Raw genomic sequence first — 20,959 nt, forward strand, 5'->3', positions numbered from 1 at the left:
TTAGGATTTTATCAGAAGGCAGGTTTAAGGCTCAGCTCTTCACAACCAGATGGGAATTGCTCTACCAATTAAGAGAATAGTTTTTACTGACCATACAAATTTCCCTCTGCATGCATGTATGCTAAGTCAAGTCAGTCCTTCTGACTCTGCGATCCTATGGAATGTAACCTGTCAGACTCCTCTTTTGGTGGGATTCTCCAGGCAAGAATACTGAAGTGGGTTGCCATGCCTTCTTCCAGGGGATCTTCCTGATCCAGGGATCAAACCCACGTCTCTTTATGTCCCCTGCATTGGTAGGTGGGTTCTTTACCACTAGCACCACCTGGGAAGCCCACATTTCCCTCTAATACTCTGTAAATCATAATCATTATAAATATATGAGGCCTTATTTGTTGTTATTTGTGACAAATTCAAGGTAGTTTCTAGAATATAAAATCCTGTATGTATTGTTAACACTACAAATATGGTAAGTCTAAAGAAAATTATGTAAAAAAAAAATCCACCTCAGTGAATGAGTTACTCACTGTAAGCAAATTTGAACATAAGAGTAATTCACATTTCAGATCTTTGTAACTCAGTCCCTGTTACAATTTAATAGCATTCTGTCAGCTTGCTTCCTCCACCAGGGATCTTCCCAACCCAGGGATCAAACCCACTTCTCTTCTGGTCTCCTGCACTGGCAGCCAGATGCTTTAACCACTAGCACCACCTGGAATCCACCTGCCAATGCAGCAGATACAAGAGACGTAGGTTAGATCTATGGGTGGGGAAGATCCCCTGGAGTGGCAACTGGCAACCTACTCCGGTATTCTTACCTGGAGAATTATATGGGCAGAGGAGCCTTGCGGGCTACAGTCCATGGGATAGCAAAGAGTTAGACATGACTGAGCAACTAAGCACACACAGTCACAGACACACAGACACAGCTTGAAAGAGTGGATGTGTGTCTGTGTAACTAACTTATTGATATTGTTCAGTCAAAAGTGGTGTCCAACTTTTTGAGACCCCCTAGATTATGTAGCATACCAGGCTCCTCTGTTCTCCACTACCTTCCAGAGTTTGCTCAAATTAACGTCCATTGAGTCAATGATGCTATCTAACCATCTCATTCCCTGCCGCCCTCTTCCTCTTCCTTCAGTCTTTTCCAGCATCAGAGTCTTTTCCAGTGAGTCAGCTCTCCCTATCAGGTGACTGAAGTATTGAAGCATCAGCTTCAGCAACAGGTCTTCCAGTGAATATTCAGGGTTGATCTCCTTTAGGATGGACTGGTTGGATCTCCTTGCAGTCCAAGGGACTCTCAAGAGTCTTCTCCAGCACCACAATTCAAAAGCATCAATTCTTTAGCCTTCAGCTTTCTTTATGGTTCAACTCTCACATCCATACATGACTACTGGAAAAACCGTAGTTTTGACTATACAGACCTTTGTCAGCAAAGTGATGTCTCTGCTTTTTAGTATGCTGTTTAGGTTTGCCATAGCTTTCGTTCCAAGGAGCAAGTGTCTTTTAATTTCATGGCCACGGTCTGCAGCCCAAAAAAATACTTCTACTTTTTCCCCTTCTGTTTGCCTTGATGTGATGGGACCAGATGACATGGTCTTTGTTTTTTGAATGTTGAATTTCAAGCCAGCTTTTTCATTCTCCTCTTTCACCCTCATCAAAAGGCTCTTTAGTTCCTTTACACTTTTTACCATTAGAGTGGTATCATCTGCATATCTGAGGTTGTTGATATTTCTTCCAGCAATCTTGATTCTAACTTGTGATTCATCCAGTCTGGCATTTCACATGGTGTACTCTGCATATAAGTCACTAACTTGCCACCAGTGACTAATCTAGATACTGAGAATAAAGTTCATTCATCCTTAATGTTAACACTTTAACACATAAAAGAAAGATACATGCAATTTAATTTTGTCTTCTCTGGTGCTTGAAAGTATTAGCTGTGAAGTGAATGGATATTAAAGAATAGTAATTATATTTACAAATGGCATATAAAAATCAAAAATCAGGAAGAAATGAAACTTATAAATGCTCTCTTTGAAGGCGTTCAGAATTCCTTATCCATAAATTACCCAAAAAATGTGTATATGGTTGGGATAGACACTCTTTTGAGATAGATGAAAATATAAACCTCTTTTATTCTTTTATATATGTATTAGTATAAATCTTTATAAACATTTTCCTTTAATATGTTCTCATGGCAACTATAAGTAAATAGTGTATGTTTTATGACCAGTATGCATCATAAACTTTTCAGAGAAATCTTCTTTTTCGTGATTATATTGCTTAGCTCAATTTTGATATTTTAGAAAGATTGATTTTTCTCATTCATTTTAAAATTAGACTGTATATAAAATATCTAAGTATTGTAACATACGATTTTAAACTGACAGAAGCAGTGACTGTCTAGCTATCTAATGATATCATGAATTAGATTTACTTCAAACTTTTATTTACTGTATCCTTATCTTGAAACCAAGGATCAATTTCTTCATGGGGGGAAAAAAACTTTTAGGGGAATATAATTGAAGTTTTTAAAACAGTACTGAAAAGAAAATGACTTATCCTTAATTTTTAACAAAAGATACTCTAAAAATAGTGAAACTATTATATTTTAAATAGAAGAGTGATGTAATCAGTAGTCTTTCATCTAAAAGAAATAAAGGTCTTCTGTGTCCTTCCCCTTCATGGATCATGGCCTTGTCATGGTGAAGACCCTTATGTAACAATGAATCTGTGAGCCATGCTGTGCAAGGACACCCAAGACAGATGGATCATAGTAAAGAGCTCTGACTAAATGTGGTCCGCTGGAGAAGAAAATGGCAACCCACTTCAATATTCTTGCCTGGAAAACCCCATGAACAGTATATAAAGGCAAAAAGATATTACATCAGAAGATGAGCCCCCCAGGATGGAAGGTGTCCAATATGCTTCTGGGGAAGAGTGGGGAGGGTAGTTACTAATAACTCCAGAAAGAATGTAGCATTTGGACCAAAGCAGGAACGACGCTCAGATGTGAATGTGTCTGGTGGTGAAAGTAAAGTCCGATGCTGTAAAAAAAATATTGCATAGGAACCTGGAATGTTCAGTCCATGAATCAAGGTAAATTGGACATAGTCAAGCAGGAGATGGCAATAGTTTCATTTTAGGGATCAGTGAACTAAAGTGGATAGGCATGGGTGAATTTAATTCAGATGACCACAATACCTATTATTTCAGGCAAGAATCCCTTGGAAGAAATGGAGACACCCTCATAGTCAACCAAAACTGTCCAAAATACAGTACCTGCATGCAGTCTCAAAAACAACAGCATGATCTTGGTTTCGTTTCCAAGACAAACCATTCAACATCATAGTAATCCAAGTCTGTGCCCCAACCACTGATGCCAGAGAAGCTTAAGTTCACCAATTCTAGGAAGACCTACAACACCTAGACCTAACACCAAAAAAAGACGTCCTTTGCATCATAGGGAATTGGAATGCAAAAGTAGGAAGTCAAGAGATACCCGGAATAACAGGCAATTTGGCCTTGGAGTGCAAAATAAAGTAGGGCAAAGGCTAACAGAACACATTTAATAGAACACGCTTGTCATAGCAAACACCCTCTTCCAACAACACAAGAGATGACTGTACACATGGACATCACCAGATGGTGAGTACCGAAACCAGATTGATATGTACTTTGCAGCTGAAATGGAGAAACTCTACATAGTCAAACAATACCAGGAGTTGACTGTGGCTAAGATCAGGAGCTCCTTAATGCAAAATTCAAGCTTAAATTGAAGAAAATAGGGAAAACCACTATTCAGGTATGACCTAAATCACACCCCTATTACTATACAGTGGAAGTGACAAGTGGCTTCAAGGGATTAGATCTGGTAGACAAAGTGCCTGAAGAACTGTGAACGAAGGTTTGTAATATTGTACAGGAGGCAGTGACCAAAATCATCCCAAAGAAAAAGAAATACACAAAGGCAAAGTGGTTGTGTGAGGAGGCTTTACACATACCTGAGGAAAGAAGAAAAGCAAAAAGCAGGGGAGAAAGGGAAAGACATACCCAACCAAATGCAGAGTTCCAGAGAATAGCACAGATATAAGAAGGCTATCTTAAATGAACAATGCAAAGAAATAGAGGAAAACAATAGAATGGAGAAGACTAGAGATCTCTTCAGGAGAATTAGAGATATCAACGGAGCATTTCATGCGAGATGGGCATGATAAAGGACAGAAATGATAAGGACGTAACAGAAGAGACTAGGAAGAGGTGGCAAGAATTCACAGAAGAGCTATACAAAAAAGGTCCTAATGACCCAGATAATCACAATAGTGTAATCACTCACCTATAGCTGGATGTCCTGGAGTGTGAAGTCAAGTGGGGCTTAGAAAGCATTACTATGAACAAAGCTAATAGAGGTGCTCAAAATCCAACTGAACTATTTCAAATCCTAAAAGATGATGCTGTTAAAGCTCTGCACTCAATGTGTCAGAAAATTTGGAAAATGCAGCAATAGCCACAGGACTGGAAAAGGTCAGTTTTCATTCCAGTCCCAAAGAAAGGCAATGCCAAAGAATGTCCAAACTACCATACAGTTGCGCTCATTTCACATGCTAGCAAGATTATGCTCAAAATTCTTCAAGCTGGTATTCAGAAGTATGTAAACCAAACACTTCTAGATATACAAGCTGAGTTTCGAAAAGGCAAAGGGACCAGAGATCCAAATTGCCAACATTCGCTGCATCTTGGAGAAAGCAGAGGAGTTCCAGAAAAAAACATCTGCTTCATGTGAAATGCTGGACTGGTTGACGCACAAGCTGGAGTCAAGACTGCTGGGAGAAATATCAGTAACCTCATATATGCAGATGACACCACCCTAATGGCAGAAAGTGAAGAGGAACTAAAGTACCTCTTGATGAAGGTGAAAGAAGAGAGTGAAAAAGCTGGCTTAAAATTCAACATGCAAAAAACTAAGATCATGGCATCTGGTTCCATCACTAGGACTATCCTAGAAGCTGCCAAGCAGGGACAAAACACAAGAATCGGGAAAGGAACTGGCCAAAGTTTGTTTTCTTTTTAAAAATATCACTAACGTATCCCTTTTCAATTCTTCTAAATCAAGAGTTTTTAATGGAATAGTTAAAAATGTTTTACCTTATTTTCAGTTTGTTTTCCCTACATTGTCATGTACCTGCTTGTTTTTGACTCTGATGCTTCTCCCATAGAAGGTGCATAGAAGTGCATCTATAGCAATTTTATCCCTTTGTATGCTTCATTTTTTTTCTCCTTATAAGTTATGAAGTCAAAAAGAAGAGCTTAAATTGCTGGGTTTTGGAATTAATAATTTATTCTTATCACATTGACAAAATTCCTCCTGATACAAAAAGCATAATCTTGGTTCTAAGAGTGAAATTTCATTTAACATCTTTCCCACCAAGTCCCCAAATTCCCTACATTCTTTTCAAATAACTATTTTACCATTCAGTATGCTTCTGCAGAGACCCTTAACATATGCATGTGTGTATAATATTTATTCACAAATAAATAATGTCCTGTTGATTTTTGAGAGCCTATTCTGCTAGTTACAAGAATACATTTATGAACAAAACACATAATGTCCCAGCCTTCATGGAGCTTCATGAGGTTGTTACTGGCGTTGAGTTTTCTAGGGGATCTTACATATGGTTTAAATATCCTTTGATAGACAGTTAAAGAGCCCAATAAAATTGTCACTTGATCTTAATTCATTCTATTATCTCAATCACTTTATTATGTTAAGTTAGAGGCTTAAGCAAAATAACTCCATTATCTTCAGTAAGTACTTTCCTAATAGTATCATCCACTGCACTAGCACTGCCTTGGACAGTTGGAATCCAGCAGACTATCTAGACATCTAACTTACCAACAAAGACTTAATTAAGCCCTGAATAAAATTATACCAAAATTATCCATTTAAAATCTAAAACTTAAAGCAGAATTACCTTAGAGATCCTGTAAAGAAGGAAATATAGCTTTAATTCTTCTCCGTTTTAATTTTTAAGTGGGATGAAATAAAAATAAGGCCAAGCTTTATGTATTTTGGTTGTTGTTTTTCCAACTTTTTTAGTCATCTAAATTGATGCTAATTGATATAATGATTGTTTAGTGAAACTAATTTTTCAAGGTTACATAGAAAATAGCAAATGTTAGTCTGTGTTTAAAATATAGGTAACTTTTCATTGCCCTGTCTACCCTGAGAGCTCGGTTGGTAAAAAATTTGCAATGCAGGAGACCCCAGTTCGATTTCTGGGTCGGGAAGATCCGCTGGAGAAGGGATAGGCTACCCACTCCAATATTCTTGGGCTTCCCTTGTGGCTCAGCTGGTTAAGAATCTGCCTGCAATGCGAGAGACCTGGGTTCAATCCCTGGGTTGGGAAGATCCCCTTGAGAAGGGAAAGGCTACCCACTCCAGTATTCTGGCCTGGAGAATTCCTTGGACTGTATAGTCTATGGGGTCACAGAGTCAGACACAACTGAACGACTTTCACTTTCACTTCACTTTTCACTTCACCTTATATATTAATGACATTGAATAAGAAATGTCATATATCTAATCTAAGCACTATTGAATATACATGTACTAAGTTTTTTCTATGCTCTGTTTTATCTCAAAGATAAATCCAAGTTTATTATTTAATTTCAAGGTAAAAAACAGTTTCTTACTGTTAATGTACATCTAAAAGTGGAGCTAAACGAAGTACTGAAAATTAAATGACCCAAAATTGTGGTGTCTAAGAACATCTTATTCCTACTTTCTCATTATCTTCTTGTTAATACACGTCTTGTTCACAATGCTTATAATCTTAGAACTATTTGCAAAAGGTATAGCCCGAACTCATTGTATCATGACATAGCTGGAAATTCCTTATATGGAACATCTTTACAGAGGATTTTGTATTTAAAAAAAAAAAACTTGATACAACACACACCTATGGTAGACACATTAAAAACTCTTTTGAACACAACTGTTTAGAAGGTGCCATTCACAAAATAAATACTCAAGTATTTATGAATAAATGAATGATCAGTTCAGTTCAGTTCAGTCGCTCAGTCATGTCCAACTCTTTGCGACCCCATGAATTGCAGCACGCCAGGCCTCCCTGTCCATCACCAACTCCTGGAGTTCACTCAGACTCACGTCCATCGAGTCAGTGATGCCATCCAGCCATCTCATCCTCTGTCGTCCCCTTCTCCTCCCGCCCCCAATCCCTCCCAGCAATCAAAGTCTTTTCCAATGAGTCAACTCTTCACATGAGGTGGCCAAAGTACTGGAGTTTCAGCTTTAGCATCATTCCTTCCAAAGAAATCCCAGGGCTGATCTCCTTCAGAATGGACTGGTTGGATCTCCTTGCAGTCCAAGGGACTCTCAAGAGTCTTCTCCAACACCACAGTTCAAAAGCATCAATTCTTCGGTGCTCAGCCTTCTTCACAGTCCAACTCTCACATCCATACATGACCACTGGGAAAACCATAGCCTTAACTAGACGGACCTTAGTCGGCAAAGTAATGTCTCTGCCTTTGAATATGCTATCTAGGTTGGTCATAACTTTTCTTCCAAGGAGTAAGCGTCTGTTAATTTCATGGCTACAGTCACCATCTGCAGTGATTTTGGAGCCCAAAAAATAAATGAATAAATAAAAATGAATGATAGTACTTGATATAATGACATATCTGAAGAGCTAAATTAATCTATCCATATTATTTCCTTGTATTATTTATTCTAAAAGCATAATATTTTTACACAGCAAATAGATTTGGAGGAAAGAATTGAATTAGATTTGATTAAATTGAAAGTTATGGTAGAAATCAGCAAATTAATAAATGGTTAGTAACATCTTTTGAAACTAAATATTGATTGCATGTACCAAAATTTTTATTTTGCTTTTCTTTTTTAAATAAATGTAGATCCAGCAAAATATACCCAGTTGACAACAGATAGAAACAACCTTATCTGACAGAGATGATAGTCACACCCTTGGTGTTGTTTAAGAGATACTGCAAGTTCCAAAATGTATCTTTTGTAACACCTGTCAAGTGATACCTGAAATTCCTCCATTGGCGATTCAGATTGAGGTTAAAGCTTTGTTTTATTGTAAAATGTAGTTACACTTGGTAGCCTTTTTTTTTGTTTTCAATCACATAACATTTAAGATCAACACGGCCACAATTTTTTTGCAGTTGCTCTGGTCGAAGGTAAAATCTATTCCCCCACCCTTTGAATCTAGGGTGGCCTGTGACTCCCTTTGACCCAATAAAATAAACCAAATGATGTTGTACAAGTTCTGAACAAGGCCTCAGTCACCCTTGTTCCCAGCTCTTGGTAACTCGTGCTCACCATGTAAATAAGCCTGGGTTGGTCTACTTGGGCGTGAGATCCTTAAGAGGCAAGTCCTAGCCAGAAGTCAACACCAATTGTCAGGCAAGTGAACATCCAGCTGCAGCAAGCCCACGTTAGCATGATTAAGTAAAATAGCTGTTGTTTTAAGCCACCAAGTTTTGGGTGGTTTAGTAGAAGTAGTAGTGTTAGTCACTTAGTCGTGTCTGACTCTTTGCAACCCCGTTAACTGTAGCACGCCAGGCTCCTCTGTCCGTGGCATTCTCCAGGCAAGAATACTGGAGTGTGTAGCCTTTCCCTTCTCCAGGGGATCTTCCCAACCCAGGGATCGAACCCAGGTCTCCTCCCCTGCAGGCAGATTATTTATCATCTGAGCTATAGGAAAGCCCTGGGTGGTTTATTACATAGCAATAAATAACTGATACAAAAATATTAGTTGTCCATGTCCAGAATAGAATACACTTGACTTGGCTTGGATTGGTGGGCAAAACAGGTCAGTGTAGAGTCATTTGCACTAAAACTCTGTGTAAGCCAGTAGTGAAATATGGCAGCATTCAAATAGAAGTAAATTCCAGATCGAGAGAAATATCAATCCCACTTTCCTTTCTAATTGATTAACCTGAATTATTAGATCAGACTCAATATTTTTAAAAACCTAGACATGCTGAACAACCTGCACAAAGAATAATCAATATGGTGATAGTCTATTAACTCTAATATGCAAAACCATTTACAGCTGAAAATATTAACCTTGAAAAAAATAACCTAGTAAGGACATGGCGGTTCTGTTAACATTTTGACACCACTTCATATAGGAAATCAGATAGGGTAATGATGTGAAGGATAGATCTAGGCAGATGTGTGGAAGATCCAAGGAGACTTATTTCCTAGTAATATAAGAAATAATTTAAACCATGTTACTTTTATTCAGTTTCCCATTCTCACCATTTTCTGCTAGTTGTTTCCACTTTCTTCACCATGAGTTTTTTCCCCCTTTCTTCCTGTATTTATCTTTTATTTTTATTTTTTAACTTATTTATTTTAATTGGAGACTAATTATTTTACAATATTGTGTTTGTTTTTGCCATACACTGACATGAATCAGTCATGGGTGTACATGTGTTCCCCATCCTGAACCTCCTTCCCACCTCCCTCCCCATCCCATCCCTCAGGGTCATCCCAGGGCACCAGTCCTGAGCACCCTGTCTCATGCATCAAACCTGGACTGGCAGTCTATTTCACATATGATAATATACATGTTTCAATGCTGTTCTCTCAGATCATCCCACCCTCGCCTTCTCCCACAGAATCCAAAAGTCTGTTCTATACATCTGTGTCTCTTTTGCTGTCTCACATATAGGGTCATTGTTACCATCTTTCTAAATTCCATATATGTGTGTTAATATACTATATTGGTGTTTTTCTTTCTGACTTACTTGCATCTGTATAATAGGCTCCAGTTTCATCCACCTCATTAGAACTGATTCAAATGCATTCTTTTTAATAGCTGAGTAATATTCCACTGTGTTTTTGTACCACAGCTTTCTTATCCATTCGTCTGCTGATGGACATCCAGGTTGCATCCATGTCCTAGCTATCATAAACAGTGCTGCGATGAACACTGGGGTACACATGTCTTTCAGTTCTGGTTTTCTCGGGGTGTATGTCCAGCAGTGGGATTGCTGGGACATATGGCAGTTCTAGTTCCAGTTTTTTAAGGAATCTCCACACTGTTCTCCATAGTGGCTGTACTAGCTTGCATTCCCACCAACAGTATAAGAGTGTTCCCTTTTCTCCACACCCTCTCTAGCATTTAATGTTTGTAGACTTTTGGATCGCAGCCATTCTGACTGGTGTGAGATGGTACCTCATTGTGGTTTTGATTTGCATTTCTCTGATAATGAGTGATGTTGAGCATCTTTTCATGTGTTTGTTGGTCTTCTGTATGTCTTCTTTGGAGAAATGTCTGTTTAGTTATTTGGCCCATTTTTTGATTGGGTCATTTATTTTTTGAATTGAGCAGCATGAGCTGCTTGTTTATTTCTGAGATTAATTCTTTGTCAGTTGCTTTGTTTGCGATTATTTTCTCCCATTCTGAAGGCTGTCTTTTCACCTTACTTATAGTTTCCTTCATTGTGCAAAAGCTTTTAAGCTTAATTAGGTCCCGTTTGTTTATTTTTGCTTTTATTTTCGTTACTCTGGGAGGTGGGTCATAGAGGATCCTGCTGTGATTTTTATGTCAGAGAGTGTTTTGTCTATGTTTTCCTCTAGGAGTTTTATAGTTTCTGGTCTTACATTTAGATCTTTAATACATTTTGAGTTTATTTTTGTGTATGGTGTTAGAAAGTGTTCTAGTTTCATTCTTTTACAAGTGGTTGTCCAGTTTTCCCAGCACCACTTGTTAAAGAGATTGTCTTTTCTCTATTGTATATTCTTGTCTCCTTTGTCAAAGATAAGGTGTCCATAGGTGCATGAATTTATCTCTGGGCTTTCTATTTTGTTCCATTGATCTATTTTTCTGTTTTTGTGCCAGTACTGTACTGTCTTGATGACTGTGGCTTTGTAGTATAGTCTGAAGTCAGGCAGGTTGATTCCTCCAGTTCCATTCTTCTTCCTCAAGATTGCTTTGGCTATTCGAGGTTTTTTGTATTTCCATACAAATTGTGAAATTATTTTTTTCTAGTTCTCTGAAAAATACCTTTGGTAGCTTGATAGGGATTGCATTGAATCTATAGATTGCTTTGAATAGTATACTCATTTTCACTATATTGATTCTTCCAATCCATGAACATGGTATATTTCTCCATCTATTTTTGTCATCTTTGATTTCTTTCATCAGTGTTTAATAGTTTTCTATATATAGGTCTTTTGTTTCTTTAGGTAGATTTATTCCTAAGTATTTTATTCTTTTTGTTGCAAAAGTGAATGGAATTGTTTCCTTAATTTCTCTTTCTGTTTTCTCATTATTAGTGTATAGGAATGCAACTTTACTATATTCATTGATTAGCTCTAGTAATTTTCTGGTGTTGTCTTTAGGGTTTTTATGTAGAGGATCATGTCATCTGCAAACAGTGAGAGTTTTACTTCTTTTCCAGTCTGGATTCCTTTTATTTCTTTTTCTTCTCTGATTGCTGTGGCTAAAACTTCCAAAACTATGTTGAATAGTAGTGGTAAGAGTGGGCACCCTTGTCTTGTTCCTGACTTTAGGGGAGGTGCTTTCAGTTTTTCACCACTGAGGTTAATATTTGCTGTAGGTTTATCATATATGGCTTTTATTATGTTGAGGTATGTTCCTTCTATGCCTGCTTTCTGGAGGGTTTTTATTATGGATGGGTTTTTAAATGGATGTTGAATTTTGTCAAAGGTTTTCTCTGCATCTGTTGAGATAATCATATGGTTTTTATCTTTCAGTTTATTAATGTGCTCACCATGACTTTTCACCCCACTCTCCCATCTACTTCTGCATTCACCTTTTCATTTAGAATTTCTTTTTCCATTCTGTTTCATATGTGAATAACCTTTCTTTTCTCTTCTCCATTTTATTCTCTCTTTTATTGATCTTCCTTTATTTCTTACACATACTTTTATGCACATATGTGTGTTCATATTTATATGTTGTATCTTTACAGATTTATAAATGTGTGTATATATAAATATATATATACATGTATTTTTTATGCATCTGTGTGTATTTTAATCTGTATCTTTCAGTTACATAGTGTGCCTGAGACTGAGAAAGAACTTTTTGTTTCATTGTTTACAATTTATGCCTGGGAGGGTGGGTTTTGTTGTTCAGTCATCGAGTCGTGTCCAACTCTTTGCAACCCCACAGACTATAGCCCACCAGGCTCCTCTGTCCTCAGGATTTCCCAGGCTAGAATACTGGAGTGGGTTGCCATTTCCTACTCCAGGGATCTTCCTGACCCAGGGATCAAACCCACATGTCTTGTGCCTCCTGTCATTGGCAGGAGGATTCTTTATCACTGCACCACCTCAGAAGCCCTACTACACTGCATCTTTCCATAACTTCTGTACTGAATGTTTCACACATACTTTCTACCTGAAACTTGAATTTACCAAAGACACTTCTTTCCTTGTAGCCCACTAGACACCAGTCTTTTCCCCATACCCTGTAGACTAGAAAGAAGAGTTCTCTGGTTCCCTGTTGCTATTTGCATACCTTCTGCATCCACATGAAAACCCTCCCTTCTTTGAGATTTATATCATCCAACTTTATTATCACTATGTCTCTCTCCTCTCCAGTGATATCTACTGATCTCCATAAATGTGAGATCAGTGAGATTCCTTTAATGTGCATTTCAAGTACCTGGTTCAGTGTCTTCCTCTCTACCCTAACCTCTGCATTCATGCTAAGAAACTTCAATATCAGTGGCCCATCAGTCCCACTAGCATTGCTTTTACATGTCTAATATCACCTCCCTTTCTTGTCCTATTAAGCCTTTACTATTTCCTGCCCCCTTCCCAGCCTTCTTTACCCTGTGCTCTCAGTAGAGAACTCTGCCTCTTACTCAATGGGGAAAATTGAGTCTAGCAATGATGAGTTATGTCAGTTAAGTGCCTCCACCTGTACAGAGTTATCCACAGTTCTATTCCCCCAACCTCTATACCCTCTAATCTCCAAGGAAAAGTTTTCCAGTCATATTTTTAGTGATAATGCTGCAAGTTGTGCTTAAATGATTCCATTCTCTGAGACCCTCCTTAAAATATATTGTCTTCCTCCCTTTACTTTAGCTTCTTCCCGTAGTCTTCTCTTCTATCGTCTATAAACATATTCACATACCATCTATTTCTTTAAGGACTTCCTCAGCCATACATTTTCCTGCAACTATAATCCTGTGTAGTTTCTACCCAAGATCTTATATTTTCTAACCAAGCCTATACTTCATCTTCACTTTTTCACATTATCCTACTTCTATCATGCTATTAAAGCTGCACAGAGAAGGTTGTAATTTCCTAATGTTCATTTGTCACTTTCATCTTATTTAAGTATTTAACCCTGTTGATCACTCTCTTCTTGAAATTCTCTTCTCTGCTTTCTGTGACAGCACCAACTCTTGGTTTGTCTTTTGCTTCCCTAACTGTTTTCTCAGATTCTTTTGTCAGTCCTTTTCCTTTAAGTGTTTGTTTTCACTTTGGTTCTATCTTCTTCCCACCACCCACCACCTCCTCCTCCTTTCTTATGTTTCTCTTAGCGTTTCCATCCATTCCTGTGCCTTCAGTTACCACCTAGGGCAAGACGTAGTCATGACCAACCTCTCCAGTCTCATTTCCCAACATCCTCCATGATCCCGGGAAGCCTGTGAAACCATCCGACTGGTGGGCTTGACACACATCATGCTTTTCATACCTCAGTGCCTGTGCACACATTATTTCCTTTGTCTGAAATTCCCATCCTACCCCCTCTCCATGCCCACCCTTCTTATCCTTCAAAACTTAATTCAGGCATCATCAGAAAGCCTTGACAGGCCCTTCTTTTTCCCTGCCCAAGCTAGGTTCTATGTAATACCCATGCTTACCCTTTTATTACAGCATTTACCAATAACTGATTGAAGTTACCATATAAAGATGTTTCTCCACCTTACTGCTCCTATGATCAAGCCATGTCCTAGTCTTTGAATAATAAATGCCTCAAATAGTAACTAGTTCATAGGAATTACTAAATAAATGTTGGTTGATTGAACTTAAATCTGTGTCATAAGCTTTTTAGGTATGCAGTTTTGTGACCATAAGTACATTCACATTGCTGTGCTCCTAAGAAGTTATCTGGGCTCCCTACCTGTAGGCCAACTTACCTGCATCTCATCTCTATATTCTTGCCAGGGGGAATCTTCCTAAAATGTAAATGATGTTACTAGATGAGGTAAACCCTTTTATTGCTTCCCACTGTCTACAGTAGTGGTTTTATCACAATCTTTTCATAGATCCAAGCTGCAGTGAGAAAAAAAAAAAATCAATGAACCAAGGTTTTCTAAATTTTTTGAACTTAAAAGTTGGTTGAGTTAATGAATGGCAACAGTAATCAGAATAAGAAATACTGAAATATGCATGGGAGGTAAAATAAGCTTTATTTTAGATATGCTCACTGTCATATACCCGTGAAATAAGCAAGAGGAGCTATCTTGAAGGCAGTTGGATATATGAGGGTGAAACTCAAAGAGTTTTGGGATGATAATCTGTACCATAAGCATTTAAGTGAAATCAGGGGAACAAATAACATCTTTTAGGGAAACATAAAAAGTGTTTAAAGGTGATAAAACAACATTTAAGAACTAGCATAGAAAGAACAGCCATAATAGTAAAAGAAAAAACTACATTTAAATCTCTTTCTTGTCCCGCTGCCATGGTTTAAAGAGGGCAAGACCTTTGATACTAATGGACAACCCAAAACATTTTTAGTGGCTTTGCTGTCTTCTCTACTGGAAGGATGATTTTTATCCATCTCTCTTGAATTTCCCTGGTTCTTTCTCCTTGGGAAAAAGAGATAATAATTAAGAAGCCAGATATGTTGGATGAGATAATTTCATTGCCTAAATAGTAGAAATGGAATTTTTTTCTAAAAAGAAAATTCTCCTGCTAATAAGAATTCTACTCTCACCTTGATAGATAAAACAAAAATTTCTCTCAAAAATGAAATCTAAAAAAAATTTTTTATGGAATCTATAGCTTGTTTATCTATAGTGAGATTTTTGCTTCACTACAATTCAAGTGAAGATGAGGAATTTGTTCTATTTTCAGTCCTTTCTCTCACTTTGCAAAAAAATTATCTAGTCAGTAAGAGTAGTCCAAGGCCATAAAAAATCAAAACTAAACCTTAAAAGTTACAGTATTTTTGGAAGCAGTGGAGCACATCATCAGAGAGATCAGGGATGCGGTAATTACACCTTGCAGCGTACGCCAGCTTCAGAACTCAATAGCAGTGCAACTCTGGTCAGATTACCTTCTATATGCTTTGGTTTGTCATCTAATGATAGTATCTACTCCATGGAGTTGTAATGAAAATTAAATATGTGCATAAAGTACTTCTCAGAATACTGACACATAGTCAGTATTCATTAAGTATTACTTGCCTTTTAAAATGTATCAAGAGATTCGTTAAGAGTGAAAAATGAGAGTAAACCAACTCAGAAAATTGGTAAATAACTTATGATCATCTACTTGATGGAAAGCTATGTATTTCATTGTAGTATGTACATATTATATAGACATAAAGAAAATATAAAAGTGGTGTTATTTGAAAAAGCTAGAATTTCTGTCTAAAATATAGCTGTAAATGTATTTTTCAAGTTCACAAAACATTTGTGTTATTGCATATAGACTGTCTTATTTCCTAATTATATACAGCGTTATCAGTTTACTTTCCTATAATTGTTACTAAACTAGCAGATAAAATATACCAGTAAATGCTTACCAATTTGACTTAAGTAATAACTTGAGGAAACAGTTTAATGTACTTATTAAGACAAACAATACATTAACCTATAATCTAAAATCTGTAGCTTTCTATTAGCCCAAGCTCTAGTGGAAGTAACTTTGAAATAAGAACAAGGAAACCAGGCCCACATTTGTTACTGTCTTATCTTAGGACCTTGTACAAGGGTTTCCTTGTCTGGGCTTCTGTTTCTTCATTTAGAAGAGAGAAATTCTAATCCTAGAATTCTAATCTGACTCTTTTCCTATTTCATGAATTTTGTGAGAAGCTATCATTGAGCAACATGTAAAGCAATTGGAGCCTATTTTATTAAACTATGTAATTTTTTAAGGATTTTATTGATTAGGACAGTAAAGAATAACCTGCAGGCAGATCCTGCAAGGTGGTTCAACAGACAAACACACCTACCTTCCTGTCAGCACAGTTCATGTTTGACAAGGTATAGTCCATTCCTTAGAGGAAGGAATAGATGCTTCATTGTGTTTCAAAAGTCAGTAAGCTTTTACAAAACGATGTAATTGACATATTTCTCGTTTCTGAGATCAAATTTTCATAAATCATTCAACCTGGATAAACTGAGAATGTGGTTGATCTAGTAGTTGTTGAAATATAGTAAAGACATTGCAAAACATGATATTTAAGTATTTCCTCCTAACCTCTTACCATCACAAGATGTAAGAATTCTAAGTGGAAAGATATCCTAATGTATGAAGAAACTAAAGTAAGATGAGTCCATCTGTAAAGAAAAAAACAAAGCACAACACAGACTCATCTCAGTAATTTAGCATTCCATTGATTCAGAATTCATACTGACAATAACTATGCAAAGTAGAGCTTACTTTTACATTATGAGGAAGTTTTTTTAATAATAGAGCAAATGATATTGTGGGAGAGAGATATGGTTAACTAACCTGAAAGTACTATTTTCTAACTTTCGGGACTTCCTTGGTGGTCCACTGGTTGAGAATCTGCCTTCCAATGCAGGGGATGTGGGTTCAATCCCTAGTCAGGGAACCAAGATCCCACGTGCCACAGAGAAACTAACCCTGCATGCCACAACTAAAGAGCTTGCACGCTGCAGCCGCTGAGACCATACTCTCTAGAGCCCATGCTTCACAGCAGGAGAATCCCCTGCATGACAACTGGAGGAACCTGCACGCAGCAATAAAGACCCAGTGCAGCCAAAAATATGTGCATTGCGCTAACTTTTTACAGTCTGTGCTGAGAAATTCTATTAATGGCATATCAAGATTTCTGCTGGCTTCTACAAGGTCTTTAGTTGTTAACTGTTAATTCAGGTTATTAGCATATTTTACAATGCAGTTAAAATTTCACAGTGACATTTTTCTTCCCTTTCCTCCACAGTTAACCTTAGTAAAACTTTGTCTTAAAGAATCTATGCGATCCTAGGAATCATACTCTTCAGAGAGTTATAACAGAGCACTGGTTCTTATCACTAGGGAAAGTCCAACTAATACAGAGTCATCTGTAAATACAGTGAATTGTCTAGTAAATCTTCTAGTTCAAGTATTTGCATCACTAGCTTAAAGCTGTTTTAATGGATGTATAATACTTGTGTAAAATTTACATTAGAGAAATTTGTGGTAATAAATTTAAGCAAGATTTTCCTTTTTCACTATGAGATCATAACTACATTTCTCAAAGCCAAGATTTTTTTATGCCCCGGGTTGTTTCCATGTCGCTACTTTCTATTAACAAAACTCTTGATATATGCAGAGTCATCCATTTAACTTGAGCTGTTTTCAATGTGGCATGCAGCTGATGAGTCCATCTAAACCAGTGTGTATGACTCTAAGGATACCCTCATTCCTTTAGTGTCTGGCTCGGTGCTGTGTTTATTTGCAAAGGACCCTCATGCATGGATCCATATAAATGAGGCAAGCTAGAGCAGACGAGACTGTGTCGCTCACCAGTCTTTGAGGAGGGAGAATTGTGTATATGAAAGCTGCTGGGTATGAGCTTCCCTTACAGAGAAGATTTCTGTGTGTGTGACATCAAGCAAGATTTTTGGTTGAGGTTTTATGCTTACCATAAAGGAAATAGTAAGAAAAAGGCAATTGATGATCTAATTCCATCATCTTTTGAGAAGCAAAACCCTTGCTGATTCAATGAATGTCATCTCTCTCCCATAGAGTAGTCTAAGAACCCTACAGAATGACTTCTGAACTTTTGACTCCCATTTTCAGTTTAGTTGGTGAATTTTTAATCAACTGAAAAATCACTTATATTTGACTCAGAAGTATATAGAGTCAGTGCTAACCTATTTATATTACTCAGGAATAGAAACTTTTAAAATGTAGGACAGAAAATCTGATTTTATTAGCATCAGACCATTTTTATATATTTAAATTGTTTTGATGCCACTGAGACATCATTTTTCCAACCTAGCCACCTAATACCTGGCTTTAAAGAGAAGAAATGTAATGCATAACAATTATACACTGTACCAGCATATCACTTATTAAGCTCAGTGACAGGTCTAAGAGTGATAGTATTTCTGTATTGAGAAATGTACTTCTTGGGTAAAAAATCGGTTTGAAACTGCTCAACATTTAATATGCCATCTTGTCATGACATAATAATTCATGACTTTGATGCAAGTAGGTAGATGTATTAAAACTAGTAGCTTGTGTTTTTCATGTAGCCTCTAAAACTGACGTAATCTGAAGACTGGGTTTAAGTGTGTGTTTTTGCTGTTTTTTTAACCTCAAATACTTGGCACTCTGCACCCGTGTCTCTCACTTACAGTCATGCCTTGTTTCTTCTCATGACGACCAGAAGTGCTCGGTCACAGGTAAATACTGTCCTTTTTCAGTCAAAACATCCCTGACAATAATTGCACTTTCTATGTTCTTTATTTTTTCCCCTCCCACCCCGCTGCCCTCAACTTAGGTTGGAAAGGCTGGTGGACGTCCTGAGGAAGAAGGTTGGAACAGGGACCATGAGGACAGTGATCTGAACTGAAAAAAAACCCGACAGTCTGGGGAAGCAATCACATCTGGTGACCAGGCTGCTTCATTCAACACTGTGTAAACACTAAAGCCTTAACTTAGCAAACAGTTGTTAGAAGTGGGACACTCCAACCACATTCCAAGCTGAGATAAAATCAAATCACAAATGTTTAACCACTTTGCTGCTGACTTGAGTTATTTATCCAAATGTATTAACTACAGACTTTTACCAATGAATAGCTGTAAAGTTGCAGCTTATTTGTAATTATTTTATATCTCACTGTATTTAATATAAATATTTTTGCTGGAAGACCATTATAGAAACATAGTAAAGTTGGTCAGGATCATATCTTCACATATGGCCCTTTCTGAGTCAAATGCAGAAAAGTAAATATTGTCTAAACCTTAATCCACTGTGTTAGGTCAAAACTTCAAATACATGCTTTTTTCAATATAGAGTTTATTTCTTAACCAATGAGAGAAACACATACATAAGAAGCATGTATAGTCTTCATTCGATGCATGTATGTAATCTTTTTTAGTATTAAAGAATATTAAGTATAGATACCAAGAATCAAATGTATAATTTGCTTTATTAAGAGCTTGGCATATTAAAATTAAGTTAATCAAAGCATGATTTTTTTCACTACAAATAATGCACGCTGTTTTCAATAAAAAGAAAGTATTGTTAATGTGTACTTATAAATTCTTTAATGTTGGGTCTGAATAATGATCTAAACTCTATTTAAGCCATAGTAATTGCCAAGTCTGTCTACACAGGTGGGATACTTTTGGCTTGAAAATTAGCATGTGTCACCATGACACGAAAAGGCAAGCGCCCATGAAACATATGAAGTATTCTTTTTTTTAATGCCTTTATTTAGACTGTCACTTGAATTTTTGTTATGGAAGATGGGAATCTAATTATAATATACAATAAAATTATAATGTAAAAATATAAAGACTTGGGGGAGAAAGTAAATCTGTGATTTGGTTCAGGAAACCTACTTTTTTTAATTTTATGGATAAAACTAAAATTCATGTATTTAGCTACAGGAAAAAATCTTTTTTTTTAAGATTGAATAGATGAGAAGGAAATAGAAAATAAATATGACCAGAATAGGATGAAATAGATAAGTAGAGATGGAATTAGTGAAAATTAAGTAGGCAAGTGAAAATTTTTCTAAGTCCATATAATCTTTTAATTTAAGACTGAGCTAAATTATCTACCATTGCCTATTTTCAGGACAAGCAAGAATCATTTATTGCATACACCACTGGAAATTATGCTTTTGAACTTTTTTTACTCTGCAGAAAAATATAAGGTGCTTTATCACAGGGTGACAAAAGAATTGTGATGCAAACAAACTCTATTTGTTTCTTAGTAAACCCGTTGAATTAACTGACAGAATCATCCCATTGATTCAAATTTAGAATTTACTCATGTTGCCTGCTTTTAATTTTGCTTAAACTATGTGAAAAATAAGGAAGAATAGGGGTTCAAAATTAACTGGATTTATTCTACAGTCCTAAAGAGAATTATAGCCTCTCTAAACCACGATGATCTAACTATAGAAATTTAGAATAGTTTCGTCATGCATGTAGTTTTCTCTACTAGCTCTAACTGAAACATGTAACAGCTCCCTATGTGAAGGAACAGCCCCTTTCAAGTCATGCAGGTAAGTGAAGAAAAACAATTCTCATCACAAAATAGTCCATTCCTGAATCCTCTTCAAATAAATCGCAAGTAACTTGAATTTTCAATTTATTCCTGAATAACAGACAAAACTTTATTGAGTTATTTTTCTTGAGGTTTTGTAAAACACAAAGTGTAGAAAAAAGGCGTTTTACAATTTCCAAGCATCTCTTTCTATCACTAACCAATCAGATTAGCACAACTAATTCCTACAATCAATATACAGAACCTTTAAAGAATTTGATACCTTGACATTAAATTTACAAAATAGTTCTAGCATCTCCTATTGCTCAGTGTAGGTAATCTCCCCCAGATTACCACATCCTCTTGAAAATGAATTGTCTACAAAATTACAGATACGTCAAGTAGTACTCTTTTTTTGGACAGGGCAAGGGGATATGAAGGAATAATCTTGCCTGCTGAAGATCAGTTCTCTATATATTCAATAATAATGCAACTTCTGAAGTGTTCCACAC

General features: G+C 36.7%; 1 protein-coding gene across 5 annotated transcripts in view; it reads left to right on the forward strand.

Annotated features, from left to right (window-relative positions):
- Positions 1-19,493, forward strand: part of MIPOL1 (mirror-image polydactyly 1) — a 299,801-nt gene extending 280,308 nt beyond the window's left edge. For 3 of the 5 annotated variants that reach the window (XM_018066478.1, XM_018066480.1, XM_018066476.1), the window contains one exon: positions 18,729-19,485. In XM_018066478.1, the coding sequence (XP_017921967.1) occupies positions 18,729-18,795 (67 nt within the window). In that variant the 3' untranslated portion in view covers positions 18,796-19,485. Of the gene's footprint in view, positions 1-18,728 lie in introns of all 5 variants that reach the window. The other 2 variants (XM_018066479.1, XM_018066477.1) reach the window with 1 other exon arrangement.

This window comes from Capra hircus, chromosome 21 (assembly GCF_001704415.2).
Source record: "Capra hircus breed San Clemente chromosome 21, ASM170441v1, whole genome shotgun sequence".
Classification (NCBI taxonomy): Eukaryota; Metazoa; Chordata; class Mammalia; order Artiodactyla; family Bovidae; genus Capra; species Capra hircus.